Genomic DNA, 23071 nt, shown 5'->3' on the forward strand with positions numbered 1-23071 from the left:
TTCTCTTCATCTTACGCTGCTCAGTTTTACTTTGTTTTTGTCGATCCGATATAACTCCTAATGACTTAAGTCTGTTATGTTCGGAGTCTGTTATGAATACTTTGATATGAAGATTTACAGTTCAAAGATAGATTACTTTTATTTTTTATTTCTACCTTATTATTAGCTTTATTTAGTTCATTGTACACGTTTTTTGTAGCTTAAAGTCGCAATGCTTCTTATATTGTGTTTCGTCTGTTTCACTGTGTTTCTTTTTTATTTTGTTGTTTATGTGAGTTTTGTTCTTTCAGTATAATGGCCACCAATATCTTGTTTGACCATTATAGAGTATCATATGTACATGACGCTTTGGAAAACAGTTTCTGACGTTTCATTAGCCTAGTTGTCGTGTTACGAACACATTCTTTGCTTTGCCTCTATATGTGTGATTAATTTCACTCACCGCTTGGGCATAGTATGTGGACAGTAGTTCATGGATATCTCCCTGCAGAAATAAACAGCTTTATGACTATATTTTTATCTCATATATATGTATATATACCACCATCATAATCATCATTTATCTATAGCAGCCAAGAAAATTGAATGAGAAAACAGAGCTAACGTCGAAAGAATACTACGTAAGAGACATGTGTAAGATGTAACTAATGTAGTAAACTACAGGAAGCAATCAAATATAGTAAGTACTTAGATTCATATGGATCACGTGTATCATGTATATATTTCATCTATTGGCATCATTACTTAACGCCGTTGTCGTCGTTGTTTTTCTAAATAGTTTGATGAATAATTCTGTTTCTAGGCGACACTACTTGATGAACATTTATATATATACGGGCAATGAAACTATTTCTTTTTAGACAACCACAAAAACGGCATTCATCCGCGTACATTTTGCAACATCTTCATTGGACATACGATTCGGGGTTCGCAATAATAAAAGGCAGATGAAGCACACTTGCTGTCATTATTTACGTCGTTACTAAAAGGTTATCTATGATCGCAATCATCCTACCTAACCAGGGTTTTCCTTGACACAATTTTTTAGATTTAAACGAAACTTTGTTTCATCGACTTTTCGTCCGGAACCTTTTTCATGTGTCGTGTGGATAACAGCATTATATGCGTACAACCCAGCGATTGCCTGCGTACCGTCTGGCAATGATGTATAAAAGGAAGGGCATCGTATAAAATATATCGTTACTACTTAACACCAGTCATATAGACTCCTGCTTTTTCACACACTTTCTTTCTCGCTACATTTGTGCCGAGAAACCAAGCAAACGTCGTACTCGCATTGCATGTGCATTTGGACGTATTAGAGGTTGATACGTTGGCGCAAGCTTGCAATCGTGCTATCCGATGGGCGAAGAAACAAATCGATACAGTTAGCCCACATTTGATATTTACTAGTAGTTACTATGTAAACGATGTTAACGTGATACTTCATCCCATTTTTCAGTTCGTTCCTCTTCTTTCGTTGTTTCTTTTATTACGCATGAAGTCCATTCCATCGCTTTTGCATGTTGTCTAATACCGCTACCTCTATTACTCGCTCTTCACTAATTCCTTCTGTCTGCTTTGTAATGATGTCACTTATTTGGTACATTTTAATGCATTTTCATCGAGGCTTGTTTTTTCTCGGCTTCGTTTAATTCTGTTCTTTGATGTTTTCTACAATCGCGCTCTCGTTTTTTTAGTTATTATCAACTGGACTTGAATCTCATTAGTCACCCCACAGAAAAGCTTCTAGCCATGAGTTCCGTCGTATTTTGTCGTACTCTTTTTTTGTATAGGCACATCCCGATAAAATTAGCACATGCCAGATAACAGCCATTCGTAACGTTTACACCTCGACACTTACAGGTAACACTCACTCTTCATCGATATAGCTGCATATTTTTCCCGCATTAAGACATTTGTCCACACCATTAATAATGTTATCGGTGCGCCTTTTAAGATCCGGTTTTGGGTGCAGGTCGTTAAAACGTTCGCTTCTTTTTCACCTATTAATAATTCATAATAACAGTTATCTTTCTCACTTAAATGGGTATTGGTTTCTTTTTTTTGCATGAAAGGCCGTACCGCCGTTGTTCTACGATGGTGAAAACCGGTGGGGCCTAATTTTTTTCCTGTAGCAATATCTACATCCCGGGTTTCTTGGAAATCTTCGGGTCCTGTAATCGCATACATTAAAAAAAATCATTGATTAGATGATGCATTTATTTTTTGATATAATTTGGACATCGTTTACTTCAATCAGAAGGTTAGTGACCGCAAAATATGTTTCTCTCTCTCTCTCTAATACTTATATTGACGATATTATTATAATGGCAAACAATACATAAGTATAATTAATAGATGAATAGACATGGTTTACCTTGCCTCTAAAAAACTCACTTTGGACTCTTTAAGTGGTGACGAGTCCGATTGCGGTTTAGGTGGGGCAGAGTCGGTTGTGGTCGCTGAGGTTTTGGATAAATCTTCGATCTCAACAACGGGTAGGGTTTCTTTCCAGTAGCTAAAACTTGAAAATTGCTCTTTCGCATTCTCTCTCGACGGTTCAAGTGGTGGAAAGATAAGATCGGCTATTTCCCCTAGGCAATGATAGGTTCGTCCGACATTTCCCATTAACTCCTGACTGACCTCGCCTCGGTGATTGATGGTAAAAATCCGATTAACCGGTACTGACACGGTCTTGTAGGACAGAGCATCTGTCATCTTGTTACCGAAGCCCGCGTAAAAAGGCTGTCCGGGTGTGCCATCAGGAGCATTAAATAATTGCTTCACGTCTCTTAGACAATTGATTTTGAATATGTGAGGGCTTTTGGCCACCACTTCTCTATGTAATGCGCTGAGAAGTGATGTTGGATTGAGCAAAACGGGTCCGTCAGGTAGGAGTAGGTTGTCTTGTTTTAGTGAACGTAGAAAACCCCTTGTCCACTGCGCCTGACCAATAGCTCGGGCTGACAAATAAATCAATTTATAACCGTTTCGGTCGATTTTGTTAAAAAGAGATGCGACTCCACTTTGTGCCCAATCCTTGCCGATTATTGGCAGTATGTGGCCTAGTACATCAGATTTAGTGATAGTACCGTCAATGTCAGAAATAACGATTTTGTCGGTTGATTTCCACAAGTAGATGTGACAGGAGCACACTGAAGTGCCTTGGTATGCTGTGATTACTTTAAATTCGGCCAAGTTGGTGCCGGGCTTCAATCCTAACGATTTTAGCTTATCGGATGACAAACGCAGCGATTTCCTGTTGTGAGATTTCGTAAGCTCTTCTTCCATTAGCTGGTTAGCCAAAAGCTCTTCATCAGATAGAGTTTTTTCTTCGGTAGTATCTTTCACTGGTCTTTTGCTTTCACCGCTTTTACTTCCTTTGATGGGAGTAGTAATGTCTTGTTTGGCTGGATAGCCCTCAACTTTTTCAACCGCTCCGTCGGTCACATCTTCCTGCGGTCCCCCTCGTGACCACCACCACCCGCGCGACTTTACCTGGGGCGGGCTAATTACCTTCTTCTTGGCAAGATGCTCCGCTCGAAGCTTCTCCATCGTTACCTGCAAAAGTAAATACAAGTTAACTCATTTTGAAAAAATAATAAAATTTACTAATGCCAAAAAAAACATTTCATTGTCTAGCAACTTTGATACTATGGCTTTTGGTAACTGTAACATGTTATGATAATACATTTCCATGGCCTACTTACTGCTGGGAGCGGTCTTTGGAACATTGCGAGTGACAGCATCTGAGGTGCTATGCACTTCCAGTTGTAAAATTTCCCATTCATTCTAAAGACGAGATTTGGCTCGTGAAGGATGTCTGGGTTTAAGCAGAATTCATCGTACGTGATCACGTGAGCGAGGAAACGTTGCTCTACTGAAAGGAATAGGAGACAAAATATTCATTCGCTTTTGAAACAAATGGTCTGAAGAACAGCTGAGGATTAATTATTTAACTATTTAAATTAGATTGGAAGTAGTAGCAGCCGCTACCTTAAAATCTCTTGTTTTTTCAAAACTCAGGTAGACTCGCGGCTCTATTCTGAGAGGTGTACTTTTTTATTTTGGATATATATATACTACAAGGATGACCTAACAGTCTTATCTAGTTTTGTTTCATACTCACTCCCTTCTTCGTCGATTCTGTCAAACCCACAAAGTGACATAGCTAGGTCCGAATATTTTTTAAGACCATAGTCAAAAACGGGATGTCGCGGATCGGGTTCACAATCCGAATCAAGTCCAGATTGCGGTGATTGTGACAGCGACGGCCCGTTGCCAGATTCGCCATCCCAGTGTCCAGTAGGTCGGGCGCTCGTACGTGGCGTAGCACGTCGTGGATTGGAGCCAATATATCGTTCTCGCATAGCGGGATCTGTTTGAGCAAGGACGTCGTCAAGGTAGAGTCCATCTGCTTGTTTTGGCTGAGTTGACGTCGGAGTAATTGAGCCGTCATTCATTTGTAGGCTTGTGCTGGGTGCTGCGGAAACGCTATCTTTCTTGTTGTCCTTATCGTTGCTGTTTCGGATCTTAGAACTGTTATTTTTGGTGCCGTTCGTTTCTGGAAGCGACCCCGGTGCTGGGGAAAGTGCCCGAATCTGTGGTGGTATTTCACCTTCGGGTAGCTCTCCCCAAGACCACTCAACTCCACGCATCTCCTCGTTATTGTGACCTAATTCTACCAGGGTGTCAGACCTGGCAGGTGATGGAGGCCGATTGCGTTGACGGCGATCGTTGTCAGAAAGGTCTCCGTCGCTGACAGCAAGTGACGTCCCAGCTGCCAAATTCGATCCCGCTGGAGTGAGCCGCGCAGGAGCAACACCCGAGGCCACCGATGCCCAGTTCTGCAATGAAAGGCCAAGGAGTATACGAAAACAGAACGGCGTAACAAAAAACACAAATATTAAACACCAAACAAACGTATTGGTAATATGACTGCAAATGGAGGATTAAAGCGTACCTAGCTTAAGTCATGAAAAAAAGTCACATTTTGAATGACGAGAATGTAATTAATGTCAGAGGAATTTTCATGTATGAGCTTATGCTAATAATGGGCCTTTGCTATTCGATTAGTGCCATAATTTTTTAGAACAGATATGTTAGCTTAGTGTATGTAAAGACAATAACATACAAATTCATCGTCACTTGTAACGGTGGTGTTCGAAGTGTTGCTCTCAACCGGCTCCAAGGCGGACTTCCGGTTCACGCCTTTGCTGGAGTCGCTGTTGCGCGTCGGTGAGGTGGATACATTAAGTTGTGTTGTTTTCGCCGTTTTCATTTCTTGCGAGCTGAGTACAGGAGAGCTATCGTCAGCTGTCGTCGCTGTTATGCCCGTTGGGCCAGCTGGACTTGTTGCTGATGATGCTGTCAAGGACATTGGCAACGATAACCTCTCATCGTTGCTAATGACCCCGTCCATATGGAACTGTGTCTCTTCGGCGTCACTCGAGCTATTTTCATTTAGAGCAGTTGGTTTTTCAGGTATCACTTGCTTACTTATTTTTCTTCGGCGTTTCTTGACCTTCTGAATTGTCCGTTCGGTTCCCAGCGATAAACTTTGTAGCCCGACTGTTGCCGGCTGATCTCTAACTATTACTCCCAAAGCTGTATTTACGGTATCAAGCGGTTTCTCCTCATCGTCTATCGCTGTAACGTTAAAGCTGCCGCTCGCGTCAGTTGTCTTTGGGTCAACAATGTTATTGTCTTTGGCTTGGCTATCATCCTCATCCGGACTGATTCCGCTTGGCCTGCTTTCAACAGTTTCCTCTACTTCGGTTGAGTTTTTATCCTTGGCTTCTGGCATATCTGTGTGTGCTTCTTCGCTGTCGGAATCCCGACGCTTAACTACGATGGCAGGTGAACTGTCTGAACGTTTACGGGGCGAATGACTCGAGTGACTTAGGCCTGGCGACGAAATAGGTCGCATAATCGGTTGTTCGTTATCGCTTAAGAGCAAGTCGTCCGGCAGTGGCGAAGTTGCCAGTTTCGCCGGCGGCTCCTCGTCACTTGCCTCAACAAAGAATGCTTCTCCGCTGGCGCCCAGCTTCATACGTAGGTCAGTTGGCTTCTCATTGATATAAATCTCAACGGTCTTCCCAACAAAATTCATCACATTGATCTTGCCGAATCGAACATGGAACGGCGTCGAAGCAAGGTCACCATTTGGCTTCTCGACAACGATAACATCAATGGCACCAGTCAACGTAGCTGGGTTGATGTCATTATAGAACTGTCGAACCGAAGTCAACATGCCCTTGACGAGATCCATTTTGATAGCAGCTGCAGTGGTCGTAGGCGATGTCGGTGTCGATCGCTTACTACCACGTTAGACTGGCTTGGTTATCTGTTGATTATTATAAACCTGAAACTACAGCAAAATAGAAAAGATAACACTCAAAATACATGGCAGAATGCTAGCATTTATCTACTTATTTATTTTATTAATTTAATCAGCTTATTGTGATCATGTGCTTTATTGTTTGCCTTTTTCATTGGTGAAACGTCCTAGTCGTCGTTAATTTTTGGTCGGAAGATTTAACGGTCGATATGATTAAATGCTGAGCCCTTTCACGAATAACTCACCCTCAACCTTTTGTCCATTAAGCAGAGAAAATTTGCTCATGCCTTTGTCTAACTCCTGTACGCTTAGTTATGATTGGAAGTTTAGCCTGCAACCTTGTTTACGAAATTTAACCATAACAAAGCACAATTAATCTGGTTAATATTTGTAAAAGCGTTGCTACCCGTTTTCATTGTCAAAAGTTGGGCAGACTAAAACTTAATTGAATTATATTTGTCAACTGAATATCTTTCGCTAATCTAAAGCAAACAAGATTCAAGCAGCGTCTCCGAAAGGCTATTTTGGAACCGCCCCGCAAACATGCCCAAAATACAGTATCATTTAACTGTAAAGTACGCATTGGCCGTTTAGCTATTGCAAAGTCAGTTCCCATCTGCCCAGACAAATGTCCAGTTTAATGAGAACAGACAGAGAACTAAGTGACGTTATTCAAGCCGCGAGCCACCGTGAACCGCTAAAGAACGTGACACCCCATTTGAACTCTTCGATCTTAGAACCGCTACCTATCTGTTAGTGGCTTAATATTATGCCAGTAAACACACAAGAGATAACAAACCTGTTGATAATAAGACACGAGGAATTCAACAGTCGCTGCCCGATTATGCAGATTTGGAATTTTTTGTCATTTAGAATTAATGTGCGAAAATGAAATTAGTGAAGTCGTGCTTCATGAGTGTGTATGTCTACAACGTTTGAGCCGTGACTTTAATTGAGACTTGACGACCACGCTTCGATGGCGCTCACACGAATAGAGGGAAGACGACAATCGTAACGCCACTGGAAATGAGCTATTGGCCTAAAAAGAACAGACTAAGCCTGATGGTGGTGGGCATCTGGAACGCTTCAATAATATAGCAATAATGTATCTTAGCAGCAGGTTAGCGACACTGCTATTCATCTAGTTGACGGAGCGCCATTACCCCAGTGAAGTAACACCACATCGATTGCTAATCGAGCAAAACGAAGAAATAAACGATGCATGGATCAGTCTAGACTAAGTTCCGACTGGTTGAAAGTAACTACCCTACATTACATTATCTATTTAGAAATGTAAGCAATCATGTTGAAGCTTGAAATTGATTTCAGCATATATGTAAAGCGAGAAAGATTTTTGCTATCGTGATGAAAAGTCAACTAGCTCAGAAACCCTCGAAACAACATAAGGCTAATATGCTACGTGAACAGGCTACACAGAAAGGTAGAACGCTTCTTAAAAAAGTTCGTGAGCACTATGTAGAAACTGCAAGAGGCAATCGCTAATCTACAGATGTGCTCGTACATGACGGTTCTTACGTAATGTTGTTAGAGGTTATTATCCCTCTGATTTTACTTAGGTTGTGTAATCGCTTGTAATAATACCAACGGAGACAGCAGGCTATCAAAGGCTTGATATGACCGCCACTAGTAAGTGATCTAAAATGCCTAAAACTGGCCAGCTAGAGAGAAAAACCTAAAACTGATTTATTTCTTGTTTCTTTCATCATAGTGTTTACTCTTGGGCAGATGAGAAGCACAACGCCATCATTCCATAAGTTTTATCATTATCATTCGTTGTTCATCAAATTCAGACAACAGCAGAGCGCTTCGCTTTTATAAGTCAAGCAGTAAAAATTCGTCAAAGTCAAAATTCTTACAACAACAATGACAGCAGTTATATCGGCGTTAGTGTCACCATCGAAACGCCATTCCATCCTAGCGATTTTTAGTTCTAATGGTCTCCCACGTCCATTAGCTTGAATTTGGAATTTAAATAACGACCACCTGCCTCTATAGTTGTCGGTAAAACTAGTTCGCTGATTTTCTACATCTAAATGTAGTTGTTAATATCGCTTTTGAGACTTCTGCCTACCAATTCTGTTACGAACCTTCAATAGGTTCTTATTTGGTGAAGCGTACACAATTCCACTGAAAGTCTCTTATTGTATCAGGATGCAGAGGATTGACCAAAAACCTTAGTTTTCGTTTTTTGACAAACGGAATTAAATAGCTCCAAGCGTAAGAAATTACGCCAAAACTTTATTGCAAGTTTTTTTCTTGCGTTAAAACAATGTGCCACAGTAAAAAAACAGTATTTCGATACGTCCAAAAAAATAATAAATGGTAATTGTTCACTTAGTTGAGCAATCTACAGCTGTTTATTTTAGCTAATAAGCTAAGGTGTTACGGATTTATGATCCTATTTTCAATGTTTATTTTTTTCCCTCACAGTGTTTAACAAAAAAAAAGAGACGGACTTTGGTGCCCAAGCTTAACAGTAGTGAAAAACCAATGATTTTGAGCTATGAAGCATATAGCTTAGAAACGCAAAACGGGCGCTGAAGGAAAAACTAGAGCTGTAGAATACCGTTGTACAATAGTAAAACGTTAATTAGGGCGTGACATGGGTGGCTGATACGAATATGAGTACGTTGCCTTGATAATCATGAACATACGGCCATCGCTGACTCAGTGTTGGCAAATGGCTACCATACATGCCATTTCATGGGGCTGTTGCAGAAACGTTTCCAACAAGACCCATTCCGGCTAATCTATTGGTCGAGGGTAAGTCTTTGACGCTACCCGAGGAAGTGATTCCAAAAACATGTTTACAAAATAGAGGCAGCCGAGGAGGTTCAAAAGCACTATGTGTCTAAATCCTGGCCTAGATTTTGTTGCTACAATTTACTGGCGCTAATATCTCCACATAAACGTATTACTTTTTCGTCTTTCCCAAAAACCTTCCTCGAGTCTCAAGATCAAGGATACATTTTTAGCACTGGAGGATTAATGGATGCGACCATAAGTTGTGTATGTCTATTCATAAATTAGAATCCTCAGGAAAAGAATGTTTATCAAAGTTGTTTATCTGATTTGGGCTTTGTCGCTGCTTGGGAATGTAATAACAGTTATGTCAAAACGGCAAAATAAAGGTCAGATATTGGAAAATTAACTCTAAATAGGAGAAGCTTACTGCCGCGAGTATTACATGTAGATCATTTGATTTGTCTGCCCAATTACTCATACGACATACTGCATGGAAAAACCTTTTTTTGTCAAGAGTATTCCTCCAAGCACCAGAAGTGCCCTCGACTGACTGTGTGTAACATACACCTCTATTCAGGTTTATCTACCAACGATATGGGAGTACCATTAAAGCCTTCATTATCGTCAACCTGACCGACGTGGGCAACGGTTCCTTTTCTTCTTTTAAGCAATGATCTTCACCTCGAGATCACTTTTGGGACACAACATTGCTTCTTTTCCGAGAACCTATTGAGTGCAGGAGGCGAACATGTTCGTATAACCCATCATAGGTAGCTATATACCTATAATTTTGTTTAATTGTAAAGTACTTACCGAATGTATGATAGAAAAGAAGATCCTACATGTATGTTCATAGCTTGCAAAAAATGAGTATGACCATAGCCTGCAGTGGTTCGTTGTCTAATACGTTTTACAGCGAAAACAAAGACGTTTTGGAAATTACCTTTTTTGAGAAATGGATCATATTAATGCATCAATGATTAAAACATTAAAATCGGACACAAACGGTTCTCTACAGGATATAGAACCTAAACAAGAAAAACAGGAACCTCTTTTTTGCGTATCTAAATAAAACCATATCTCAATGGAATTTTTAACATCTGCTAGAAGTGTCATTTTTAACGATTATGTTTATTCAATATAGTCAGAATGCATCGAGACTACAGCTCAAATTTGGGACTAAAGCCATATTACTACCCATTTTCAGAATATTCCTTCCTTAGTTCGCAAATGCCCTTTCAACTGTAGGCGCGTGTCAAGCTATACTGGCAGGCATAACTTTGCCAAACTTCGCTCAAATATGTTACATATAAAATAACTGGCAATTCAATTCTGGACTGCTATTAGGCCAAGTGCTGCAAAAATGCAAGGCTCAGAATCGCTAGAGAGTTCAAAATGCGCAAACAAACGCAAGCAAGCTCGAAAGTACTAATCAATATATTTAGCTGAGCCAACTATCAATTAACATTTCATTTTTTATTTAGCTGAGCCAACTATCAATTAACATTTCATTTTTTTAAATTAAGCCCTAGATGAATAGTGACTCTTGAGTTCTTGTGGTACATTTCTGGGGTTTGTAAATCTAAAATCTATCGAAAATTTACCGGTTTGTCTCAGAAATATTTTTGGGATTTCTCAGAAGCTGACAAAACGTTGATTTCCCAGAAATTTTTTATGTTAATATTCGTCCATCGCAACGAAATTGAAAAGTAGCTCTTTTTTCACTACAATAAAAAGATTAACCCACTGTTTTCTATCATGACAAGCTTGTTAGTTTTCTCTAAAGGAAACATGCTTTCCTCTAATGCCAGAAATGGCAAATGAACACATGCCTGTTACGACAGATAACCCCTCAAAGTTTTCCCGACTGAGATACCGTACCCTGTATATGTAGTCAGTCATATGACAGCCGGCGTTATAAAAATTTCAGCCGGAATTGACTTTTTTTTCCTAATAGCAGTTAGCCTTTCCTATCTGTAGCAGTTTCTATAATGAAATCGCGCCGGACCCTGTCTGTCTTTGCAATGTTCGTCCGAAGCGTCCGGAGTTTACTGATCAATAATAAACTTAAGTGTATGGACCCGAATGTATATTTCAAATCGGTTTTGAGTGTAAGGCAGACAATGAGTCATTACAATACGTCAACGGGAGCTATTCAGTAGCGAAAAACCACAATTCACTAAACATTTTACTTCGAGAATTATTTACGACGTATCGTGCCGCTGCTGACCTGACCTGACGGGGCATGAATAAGGTTGTCAACCCTTCTCTCGTTTACGTTTTTTCTTGTCCATCTTTTTCTGCATGACGAGTTGAACTTACGTGTCCTCGATTCGATCTCTTTTTAACTCACTTCGAGACAGCACCCTTCGCTATTGCCCTCTCCACTGCTCTAAAGAAGTAAAATAGGAAAACCCTGCCCAAGTGCAGCTGGATTTCGAGAAATTTGAATTCAAGTTGTTTTACTACCTATATGTAGAAGACATAGTAGTATGCTATATCGTCAACCCATCGGCCATTGCAGCTCAACGCCAAGCCCGTTCCTTGTCTGGCGCTTCGTTACTATTCGACGTTATCTTTCACAATAGTTTACAATTTGTAACAATATCGCTTTTGTATATAGCGCTTATGTTAGCGTTTTACCAATGCTTTTTAAAAGAAAAACACTGACGATCTAGAGTTGTAAGGCCCAGATCAAAGCCTATACGAGACCGCTGTCTAAACTGATCAGTGAAAGCGATAACTATCTCAATGCACATGCCTTAAAGTGCCAGCGGCGTTAAGAAGCTCGTATCGAATTTTTGTTAGTCGTAAGTGCTTAGGCTATGTTAAGTACATTCAGTTATATTTAGATTTCATATGCAATTCCATCTTCGTGTACATGGATTTCATGTTCTTGGCTACTACATTCAATTCTGACGAGAGCTAGTTAAGTAAAAGCAGGCACACAAATACCTGAACGAAATTTCTTATTTTGCAAACAACAGTTTGTTAGTTGTCGAAATAAGACCACCAGAAAAAGATTACTTTTCATTTGCCTAACTACGGCCTGCGAGTAATAGAGGAAGAAGCACCTTAACAACAAGATTCATCACTATAGTACTACGTAGGCAAATGGCCAGCTTTTTTGTTTTTCTCTGTGGCTATATGACCGTTTGTCGTAGCTGATTAAGTTCTTTGCAATAATCATTTGAACAATTACTTTATTGGCAAATCTACAAGTAGGAAACACTATAGGTGTGAATGTGTTGTGCGAGATTGAAACCAGAGACCGCACGGTTCCAGGCTTCCACCATTGTCCTTAATTCCTTCCGATATACCATATAGATTTCCTGATAATAGTAAGTGGAAAGCCGGTAGCTCGTACAATTGCTCTAAGCATATCGAATGTCTGGCTAATCCGTACTTTTTGGCAACACCTGTTATGTGGTTCCTGAAAAGTTCTTAGAATCTTATCTAAACTCTCTTGGGACAAACAGGGACTCTTATGGCCGACGACTATTCCTGCCTACAATGACAAACCTGAAATTACTGTATACGCATTATTACCTTCTGTATTGTTTTCACACAGACAGCAATTACTCATGAACAATTTAGGTTCTGGAATTGCTTTAGAATTCGCATGCTAGATCCTCATAAATTGGCGCTAATGAACGCTAAGAAACCTTAGAATAGTGATATTCGTTGCAAACACATCAATGGGGGACAGTCGATATCGATACCGATTAGACTAGAACACAACTACGATGCGTTTAACGCCGCAGAAATTCGTGGCGCAATGACGCATATGATTATATAGTGTATCAGGCAAGCGTCCATCATCTGGCTGTGGAAGCTGTTCAAATAACTGATCATTGCCAATTGCTTGACAACAGAAAATTGAAGAAGCAGTTACCGATAAAAAATACTCTATTGTTGATTGCCTAAAAACACACGCTTTAAATAAATCAATAGATAAATAGCTATCCGGACCCAAACAACTTTTCTCAACAGTTGGATCAATCAGCTGGTAAAGTAGAATCTGCGAGTTTTTAAAGAAGTTTGTATTCGAAAAGGTCTTAAGATAAAAAAATTCAAAGCAGGTATTGAGTCCACAAGTCTGTAAAAATCGATTTTCAAAAATTTTGGGTACGCTATCTCGTCTTCGGTTATGATTATACTTTTTAAGGATAAATCTTAAAGCTTTATGACTGACCTTTCTTTTGATCATACGTTTAAAAATATTACACGTAACTTGATTATGAAAAAGTACAATAGAACAAGAAAGTAGCAATTCACAAAGCTAACAGGTTGTTTTTTTTCTTATTATAGAAGCAAATTCCAAGAGCTAAGGCCATAATAATTATAAACTGATTTGCACACATTCCCTTAGCTTAGTATCTTAAAGCTGCTAAAAGGATGAAACCTTATTAACTGTTATCCACCTGGTGGGCACTACTTCCTAAACCATAGATATACTCTATATTCATTATATATACAAACTTCTTAGCGCTCTTACTATTAGACTTACAGGGTCGGTAAGCTATATAATGTGTTTATCGAATCATCGTCAGACCAGTCAAAGCTAATTTACTCTGATGTTGAATGTTTTATTGTGAAGATATAACAATTAAGTTATGAAAGAATATAGCCAAAAAAATAGTTCTTTATTTTCCCGTTTCTTAGTAAATAGTTTCACCGGTTGAGTGTTTGGGCAAGACTTAATCCAAAAAAGGCACGATTAATTAAATCCACTGATATGTTACACTTATTTTTAGGAAAATACATTGACATGCAGGAGACGAAAAACGATAAAATGGGCAATCTACAACGACCCACAAGGCTGCACACTGGACCGCTGGACACCCCGAAGCAGAAAAATTGCCGCCATTAAGGATCACGATAACAAACCTAAAGGCAACAAGCGCAAGAATAACGATTATGTTTCTTCATAAATTTGGGATTTAGGCATTCTTACGTCAGTTGTTAAACTGAGTTGTCCTACCGATATGAGATACATGAAAATTTACAAAATGATTAAAGAACGAAGTTGCTTTCTCAGCCAGTTTTTCAATGAATTGCATTGTTCTGTATTGTGTGCATTTTGGGTTATTTATTTGACACAGTAGGCAAATAATACGGGAAATTTTTGTTTGTTGCTTCTAATGTTACTATACTGTAGAAGAAGCACTTTTAGTTAACACATATGTTTGTTAACGTCCTTAACGTTACTGTTTGTATAAATAGATCCATCTAAACTACTAAGACAAACATTCCAGTTTCTTGTGAAGTGCCCTAAGTGTCAAGAGAGGCCGGTGAAATCGGTTTAGCCACTATGTTGAAACCGTGTCATCAGTCCATCATCTCTAGGCAATCGACTGTGGGCGCAGTAGTGCGTCACCAAGACAGCAATACATCTTATGTGTATGCATTCACTTAAGTGGTATCCCTCTTCTTCTAGGAGAGGGTTTTCCATAGGTCGAACACGTCACGTTTTCTGGTCACGCAATGAACTCACTTCTAACAAAGATATTTTAACGCCATCTCCTTTTTGATTGTATGCTACGAGTTCCACGGCAAAAATAAGATATTTTTAATATTATGCAATCCCTGCAATATGGTGCTGGTTCTCATGATACAAGTTTAGAAGTAAGGAATTAACCAGCGTCTTTGAAAATAGGTCTAACTAGGCAAAGAAGTCAATTTAATACGAGTTGTTTCATAGGCTATGCACGAACCTATCTACTCTACTCTACCGATAAACCAATATACCAATTATTTTGATCTAGCGATTATTATACGCATCGAGCAACACTAAATTCAAGCATACTATTTAAATAGTAAATGTACTTACAAAAGTAAAGCGAGATAACATTGGTTACATCTCTCACTATCTGAGTCGACTAATCACCTCTGTCTTCCGCGATAATCCAACCAAATTCAGGTCAATTCTTTTTTGGTTTTTTATAACACTGAGACAAAAGTTTCACGCCTTAAAAAGTATATTTTTGATCACACCCATTATAGACACCCCAACAGCAGAAATGGGCGCGCTTTTTGAATCGGACATAAATACAGATTTCGTTTTACAAGCCGTTCGCAAACACTAATGCAATTTGCGATACAAGACTACGTCATCGTAGCTATCATAACCACATATTTATTTCTGTTTTCACATCACAGTCCAGAGAAATAGAAGAAATGGCCTTACAGTTTCTACGCAAACGGCTGAAGCTGTTTACCGGGGTCAACACAAAATCACGATGCGGGCGCTATTCGGCTATCGTACGCATTGAGGAACTGGTAAATATCGTCGTAGCACAGAAAAATAATGTCAGTTAGATCCTCGGCTTTTGAGAGGCGCCGCAATTGTAGATTGCACAATGACTCATTCGCGATTAGCAAAGATTTATTCCAACAATAAGATAAAAATCTCACGAGGCAGAGATTTGCGTCTTTTGTAACTAAAGGACTAGATTGGATCGATATGGCCTAATTGGAATAGAGTCATATGGCGATCTGAAACACCGGTTGTCACGTAAAAGGTTAAGCTATGTACTACGGAGGAACTGATGATTAAAATAATCTTTGTCAAGAAATAGGAAGCAACATGCTACATACGTGTAAGTATTTATATAAATTCTCTGGTTAATTTACCGAATTAACTTTTTTCTTTCTTCCTAAAACAAAGATTAGTTATTGATGAAGTTTCATGATATACTTTATATGACATATAGTAACCACACACAGAACATTTTTGTAGCTCTTTCTTATAAATATGGTACGACACTCCGAATATTTTGTGAACACCTGCGAGATACACCGTTGTTTCGTAAAGATGCCATCGCAGGGAACTAGCAACTCATGCATTTTCGTAGAAATAAGTTGTCAAAGAGTGTTGAAACGTACATTCCTCATCACCGCGCCATCGAAAAAATGTGAGGGCAAGTCGGCGATAAACAATCGCAAAGGTTAAATCGGGAACCTTGCTATATTTAGCCAGCGTAGCAGAGAAATTTTAAGCATGTCCATGTGTAAAGTACACTTATTCATTATATAGACGTCTTTTGCAATGATTCTGTCATAGAAGCAATGGTCATATAATTAATTCGCTTAAGCGATCCGAAGCCGATGAGAATCATTCACCACCCTACTGAGTAACGACAATTATCTATAGAAGCCCATCTAAACGACATGTCCCAAATTATTAACATAATGATAGCTTAGCAGAGCAATACACAATAAAATTAGAACAATCTATATTATTAGAGTATTTTTATGTATGTTTTTTTTGCAGTATTAGAGTATAACAATTTATATAGTATTAGATCAAATCAATCTGTCATTTTGTCACAGATATTATAAATAGATTTGTCGCTTTGCAGATTCTGACATAACTCCTAAACAATAACTTTACGCTAACGTCATAACTCAAGTATAATATTGAGACGATCCAACGATTATCTAGAACTTTGTTAACAATAAATAAAAAATTAAAAAAAGCTTCTATGATTATAAACCGAGCGCGATAGATACCCACTCGCAACTCATCTTACCAATGGCCTTGCTAAATAGAAATAATGAACCGTTCCTTGAGATAGAACAGAAATGGCCTTCACAGTCGACCATACCTAATGTTGAATTAAATTATCTGCCAATTCATCAATAAAACTTGAAGCTTGCAACCCTGTTTCCCCTTAACCTTTGCTCCTTTGACGATAAAATTTTGACTAAGGGAAAAGTAAGATTAACTGTGTTACTGAGACGATGTGCGATTCACGTATAATCTCTAAGAGGTATAGGTAAGAGGTAACAGGATATTCGAAGAGAGGATTCAATCGGGGATTAAAAACAGCTAAAATAGTAAAACTAGAGAAATGAAGTATCAATAGTTTACTCAGATTACAAAAGTAAACGAACACTGTTCAACTTTTTCTAGAAAGTGCAATCTAACCGAACGATAATATATAGCAGTTATTTAGTATCGTGTAAATCATTAACTATTGTGATGAGGGTGCTTCTGAATCGCAGCGCACTTAAGGGCACGCGGTACGGCACGTGACGGCGCCGATTAACGTCTGCGCAACGATGACAAGTCTATCACAACAGTAATAAGAACACTTTCATATAAATTGGATAAGTATAATGTTCAATGTCGATGTAATACAACAATCTCAAATGTTTCTTCCAAAAAAAATAGTTCATCCTACCAGTTTATCAACAAAAAAGACTTTTTACTCTAATGTTTACTTGTTTTTACTATCTTATGCAAACATGTATAAGTTTTCTTGTTCTAACTATTTATCTATCCACAAATATTGCTTTAAAACGTACACCCCTAGGCGAAAGTAGCGGTGTTCGGTACCCGAATGTTCATAAAAAAAGGGCGATTTTTTTCTCCTGTTTCGTTGTTTGTGAACGTTCAAGCGTATCTGCTAGGCCACAATTTAAATTGAAACAATAATTCTGTTCAATTCCGCATCGAGTCTTTTTGGACAACAACCAGCAGCGTGTAAACACAGGAGTCGAATCCACAGGAGTAGTATGAATCAAACGCATCATTCTTTGTCGCGGCCGATTTAAAAAAAGAGTGAACAAACATAATAGGTACACAGTAAGAAGTAAGGACGAATAAAGTGACGCCGATTTCGCAGCTGTTAGTAGTAGTAAAACAAACAAGCATTAAACTGCGACTCCAGTTCTCTAAAGACAACGGCTGTAAACTAACACTATCGTCTACAAGCTAATGACGTCGTTTGTCCGCCGGGAGGCTTTTGATTCTCACCCTTACACCGCTTTGTGCTGATGATTCTGGAGCACTAACAACAGTTAAAGCAGCAGAGACAACTGTAATAATGACTGCAACAAACCCGCGCCAATTGTCTTTGGTTGTTCAGTTAGGGAATCTATAATGCTTTTCTTATAGCAATTGCTTACCGGGACCAGCTTTGCTGTCACTGCCCCACACCCAAGTGGATTAGACTAATATATTCGTAGACGATGTGTGTGAGCTTAGCAGCCACTAAGTGACGGTCTGAGCTCTACATCAGAACACGCCCAGCAAGAAACCAATACTCCAATGGTTGGCGATATTAGCGCTTGCGATAGCGGTACTGCAGAAGCTAATATCGTGCGACTAAAGGCGGAGCAGCAGAAAGTTTGAAAGAACAGTAATACCAATTCGTTGCTGATAATCAACCAACGAATCAGTGAAGTAAGATCCTTGAAAAGCTACTTGGTCCTGTGTAGCTCTGAATGATCAGCAACAGATAGTAACCGGTGATATTTTGTGTATTTTATGTGGCCGGAGAATTCGAGCTTTGTTGTCTTTGCCGCTTATTAGTACGAATTGGTGGTGGTATCTACAAATGAAAAAGGTTGCTCGAGAAAAGGGTCATTTGAAAATGTGAGAAACTTTTTCCGCTTCATCTTCTGTGCTTATTTAGTATGTTGCGTGCGTAAATACAGGCTACTTTGAATGGAGGTAAATGTTGAATAGAGGAGGATGAAGATGCAAACCGGAGATAGCAGAAATTAAGAATAAACTACGGATTTAGCTATGACTCTGATAGAGTTTCGATATACAGATGCATATATATTACGTAAGCTAAGCATATTAATCCGGTAGTATTACTATCGATCTTTTAGAGCACTTAAATATGAACGAAAACAACGGCAACCTAGCTAACGGGAGCTGCTGTTTAAGGAATAGATGCACGTAAAGCCTGAGAACAATCATAGGTCGACTAAACACTCAATAATTAAATCCATCTGTTGGATAACAGATGCCTGTATTAGCTCTAAAAAGGAGCTAAAAAATAAAGAAAAAAATGTGAAGAGCCACAGTCGTATACAAATTAGATATTTTTGCTAAGTTTATCTCAGAATCAATACGTCAGTTTAAGCAAAGGATGATGCATCACAATGCTATTCATATAAATTAAATGTTTCATATATTGCCGCTGAAGTTTGAGGATGAAAAACGGATTTCATTCAAATTTATACAAAATATCTTAATACAAATATATACGCATTATAGGCATAACATGAACTCGATTAATCAAGAGAATCTATTCGCTATTACATGACGTACCGTGACATAAAGAATTGTAACTAATAATATAATATGTATAAGTACACATGTATATAGACATAAAGATTACAGTACTATGCAAATTATGGCAGCACCAAATAGCATAAACAGAAAATAGGTATTACGAGTACGCATTTATACTGTTCACGTCTTGTGGTATTGCCATACTTACAATGGCAAGGATTGTTTAATAACTTCTTTCGTTCGTCAGTAAACAAAATGAATCGCTTGTAACGGTACTATAATGGTACGTTCATGTGGTTACGGTCAGTAATCTTCATTACTAACCGCAACCCCATGAACGAAAGTATAATACACTTATACGTATAAGGTGACCAGATTGCAATTTTTGAACTAGGGAACTGACTTGAATAGGCCGTTTGTTAAGGCCACTTGCTTTAAACGATACTTTATTATTAATTATTACTGTTACTTATTAATAAGTAACAGTCAGTGCACACATGTACGCTAATATAGCTTTTGCTAATGAAAAATGTACAATTATCTCTTATTTTAATACGTCTCCAAATTTGCTAAGAGAATATCTCAGACTGTTACAGGTTGAAGAGGAGTAAACATTATTCACTAGAACGCACCGACAATTGGACCATTCTACAGTATAATCACCAATATAATAACCCATTGCTAAACCCACTTAGTTTTGGCATCTATATCATACAGCTAGAATTTTCTTTTTTTTTTTTGAAGTGATTCAAAGTAATTCCAACTAGTTACAGTCACGTAAGCAAATCGTTTTGTAGGTGAACACCTTTTAATCGCTTGCTAATCATCTGACCAGGCCAAACGTCATTTCATTGCGAACAATAACGATAGCGGCTATATGCAAGATTATCTATACCACTCGAAATATTCATTATTCGCCAAAGCATTACCTGTGTGCTGTCTGGATTCACGAAACATATTTAGTTAGCCTTTAAATTGGCAGCAGAATTTCAAATAAACAATTAAGTTTTTTTTCATGTATATATTTTCATATAATGTTATGCGTTTGTTAGGACCAATAACCTCGATAAAAATCATACACAACATTCATGAAAAATGTTTAGTGAAAAAAATTTGTAAGACTGTCTGAATGGTTAAAATGGTTGGATTCAGCATCATGAAAAGTTTTAGCGCAACCCTTTACCTAAACAGCACTTCACGTACGTTTGACCATACTTGTAGAAGAAAAATATAAAGGCGATACAGAGAACAGAGAGAATCTTCTTAAATTACTTTAAAAATGCACCTCTTTGTTTTCTAATAGAAAATGAAGGCACGAATGAATCTACAGCGTGGAAAATAACTTCCATTTAAGGAATCAAATTTTATTATAACTTTAGTGGTTAACATATAACATGTTCCGTCGTTCTTAAATACGGTAGTTTCAGTCCTAGACATTTGTAAGATCAATAATAATACCTGTATACAATTTAGTAGCAAACTCCACTGTAATTTAAGTTGAATGCTCACAAGATATGGGAACAGCAATCCAGCTTATAAAAAGAACAGCCTTACATATCCAGCACTACTAACATACAAAAAACATTTGAAAGCGTTCAAGTTCAAACTCTGCTTTAGCCAGTTTATAAATAGATTTGTCGCTTCAGGCCCGTTAAGTTCATGAAATTGCAAATATAACTCAAGGAACTTTTACCTAAGATTCATTGTGAAAGCTGTTCAAGCAGAGAAGCCGTTCCATAACGGATCACAGAAAAGACAGAATAACAAAAGTCAGTTTAGGCGTCTCACGGCTTGTAGGACAAAAGCAATGACGCTACTCGATTCGAGGCGATAACGTCCTTCTTAGCTTTCAACTTTACCCTCACAACCCCATTCGGTAAATTGAGCCAATAATACCTATTTTTTAAATTAATTCTTTAAATCAATTTACATGTTTGAATAGTGAAATTTGCCGCCTGTAACAGTTTGGGCCAAATTCAGTATTCAAACATTCATGCCCTTACCGACAGACCCATCTATTGAACAGATAATACTGATAATGACGTGAGATATCGCACTACACATGGCTGAAGTGCTCTTAGCAGAAAGCTAGCTAACTCTGGAACGGTCTAATCTATTGCCGAAAAAGCCATGAAAGTTTGTGAAAGAATTTTTTTTTTTTTTAGAGCACCTCTGTTAACGTGGAGCCTAAATACTGATTGTTAACTGCCAACCTCTTGATATATTTATATATATTTACACAAGGCGGACTGAGACGCTTCATAAATGAGAAATGATTTACTGTGTTTTTATCCGCACACAAGACACCGGCTTCCCGGTTTTCATTGATGAGATTCGAGCATTGGCCATCTGAACTCGCACTGATAATGGAAATCAAGCACTGCTTAACCTTGTGTATTTGTGCCAGTAATGCCACCTTTGTCATGCCAGTGAGGGGCATCATCTGAAGATCTTATATTTTCTTGAGAACTCGTAACTTATTGTATAGAATGTACTCAGGCACGCATTCTCTCAACGCTAGGATACGTTATGTTTGACAGTAGTAAGTTTTCACATAATTAGGCAAAATTCATGTTATATAAGTCAGGTTAGGTTTTGATTGAGTTTACCCTTTTAGCATTTGGAGGGCTGCCCTGTCCTAGAAAGACGTCACGATCGGATTAGGCTAATAGTGCCAGTATCAAAACGCTGCTGATAAATACGTTGGAAGAAACAACATTTTAAACCGTGTTCATACTACGAGCAGAGCGAAACCGCCATACGAGTTCTGTACATCGATTGTCAGTTGTTTTTGACCCTCAGGATGAAAAACTGTTTTCCATTTAGCAAATAACAATTACTAACAGTATTTTAGCTTATTTGAAAGATCCCTCACTATTGATAGTTGATTCTGGTGTCAATGGACGATTAGCGAGTTGTATACTCTTCTCAAATGTAACCGCTAGAGGTCATACAGAATCACACATCGCCGCTTATCATTAGTCTCTCTGTTAACTGCAATAAACTAAAGCTTCTGACGTTTAAGCATTGTACTAGAGGGGCACCTGCAACGCATTCAGACAAGTAGGATCAGAAGTCTTCTCCCTAAAATGTACTCATGAAAAAAAACAGTAGAGAATCCGTCCACAGTAGACCATAACCTATTAGGTAACTGTTAGGTTGCTAAAGGTGTATTGTATTTGTCCAGTTCTTAAAACATTCAGCGACGGAACAAAATACCCTAACTAATGACTTGGCAAATAATAAGGGTGGTAATATTTGAACTCTTGAAGATATTGTTGCGATTACGTTTTCAACATTGCCCTACTAGCTCAACAGGTTACCTGGTCCTGCACATTTTGCTGTTGATGTTTACTCCTCCATTTCTTACGTAGTCCATACCTCGCCTATCTGTGAGCTCCCACGGCGATTATCGCCAAAAATCCGCAACTATCGGAAATTGTTGATCCCACCGCATTTAACTCGATCGTCGTTATTTGGAAAAAATTAATGGCTTAACTAGTGATAGTGTGCATAATGGGTAAAGTTAATCTTTCGAAAAACAGCTTGTACATGAACCACAGTTTTTAGTAATGCTTGTAACAGATTAAAATAATAAAAAGTTAATTGCAAAACAAGGTGGTGTTTACACACGACGGAATTAAAAATAACCAATGTGCGATCATAACTTATGTAGAACGTGGGTGTAACACCACAGTTTTTTTTAACTGTGTTATGTTTTGACGTTCGTTTTAATCGTCTATCTCAATGTGACCTGATATCTATTGTGCATTGGATATATGTTGAAAAGTGCTGCCTTTATATACTACGAAAGGTGTCAGTACGAACAAGAGAAAACATCTGTGCCGAGCTACGGTAGTGCCACGAGATATAAATATATGAAGTTTTCTTAATGTGAATTAATTTAATGACATCCTTCTGGGTAG

The 23071-nt window shown here is 38.4% G+C and overlaps 1 protein-coding gene across 6 annotated transcripts in view; it reads right to left on the bottom strand.

Moving 5' to 3' along the window:
- The window catches only part of Lpin (phosphatidate phosphatase LPIN), a 28138-nt gene continuing 5067 nt past the window's right edge, over positions 1 to 23071 (bottom strand). For 2 of the 6 annotated variants that reach the window (XM_086984983.1, XM_022800034.2), the window contains 5 exons: positions 5138 to 6373; positions 4133 to 4850; positions 3714 to 3883; positions 2381 to 3564; positions 1 to 2177 (listed from right to left, as the gene is read on the bottom strand). In XM_086984983.1, coding sequence (XP_086841109.1) covers positions 2096 to 2177; positions 2381 to 3564; positions 3714 to 3883; positions 4133 to 4850; positions 5138 to 6274 — 3291 coding nt within the window. In that variant the 5' untranslated portion in view covers positions 6275 to 6373 and the 3' untranslated portion in view covers positions 1 to 2095. Of the gene's footprint in view, positions 2178 to 2380; positions 3565 to 3713; positions 3884 to 4132; positions 4851 to 5137; positions 6374 to 14942; positions 15260 to 23071 lie in introns of those variants that run through there. The other 4 variants (XM_086984984.1, XM_022800036.2, XM_022800035.2 and 1 more) reach the window with 4 other exon arrangements.

The sequence above is a fragment of the Varroa destructor genome, unplaced genomic scaffold, assembly GCF_002443255.2.
Source record: "Varroa destructor unplaced genomic scaffold, Vdes_3.0 BEIS01000003.1, whole genome shotgun sequence".
In the NCBI taxonomy this organism is placed as follows: Eukaryota; Metazoa; Arthropoda; class Arachnida; order Mesostigmata; family Varroidae; genus Varroa; species Varroa destructor.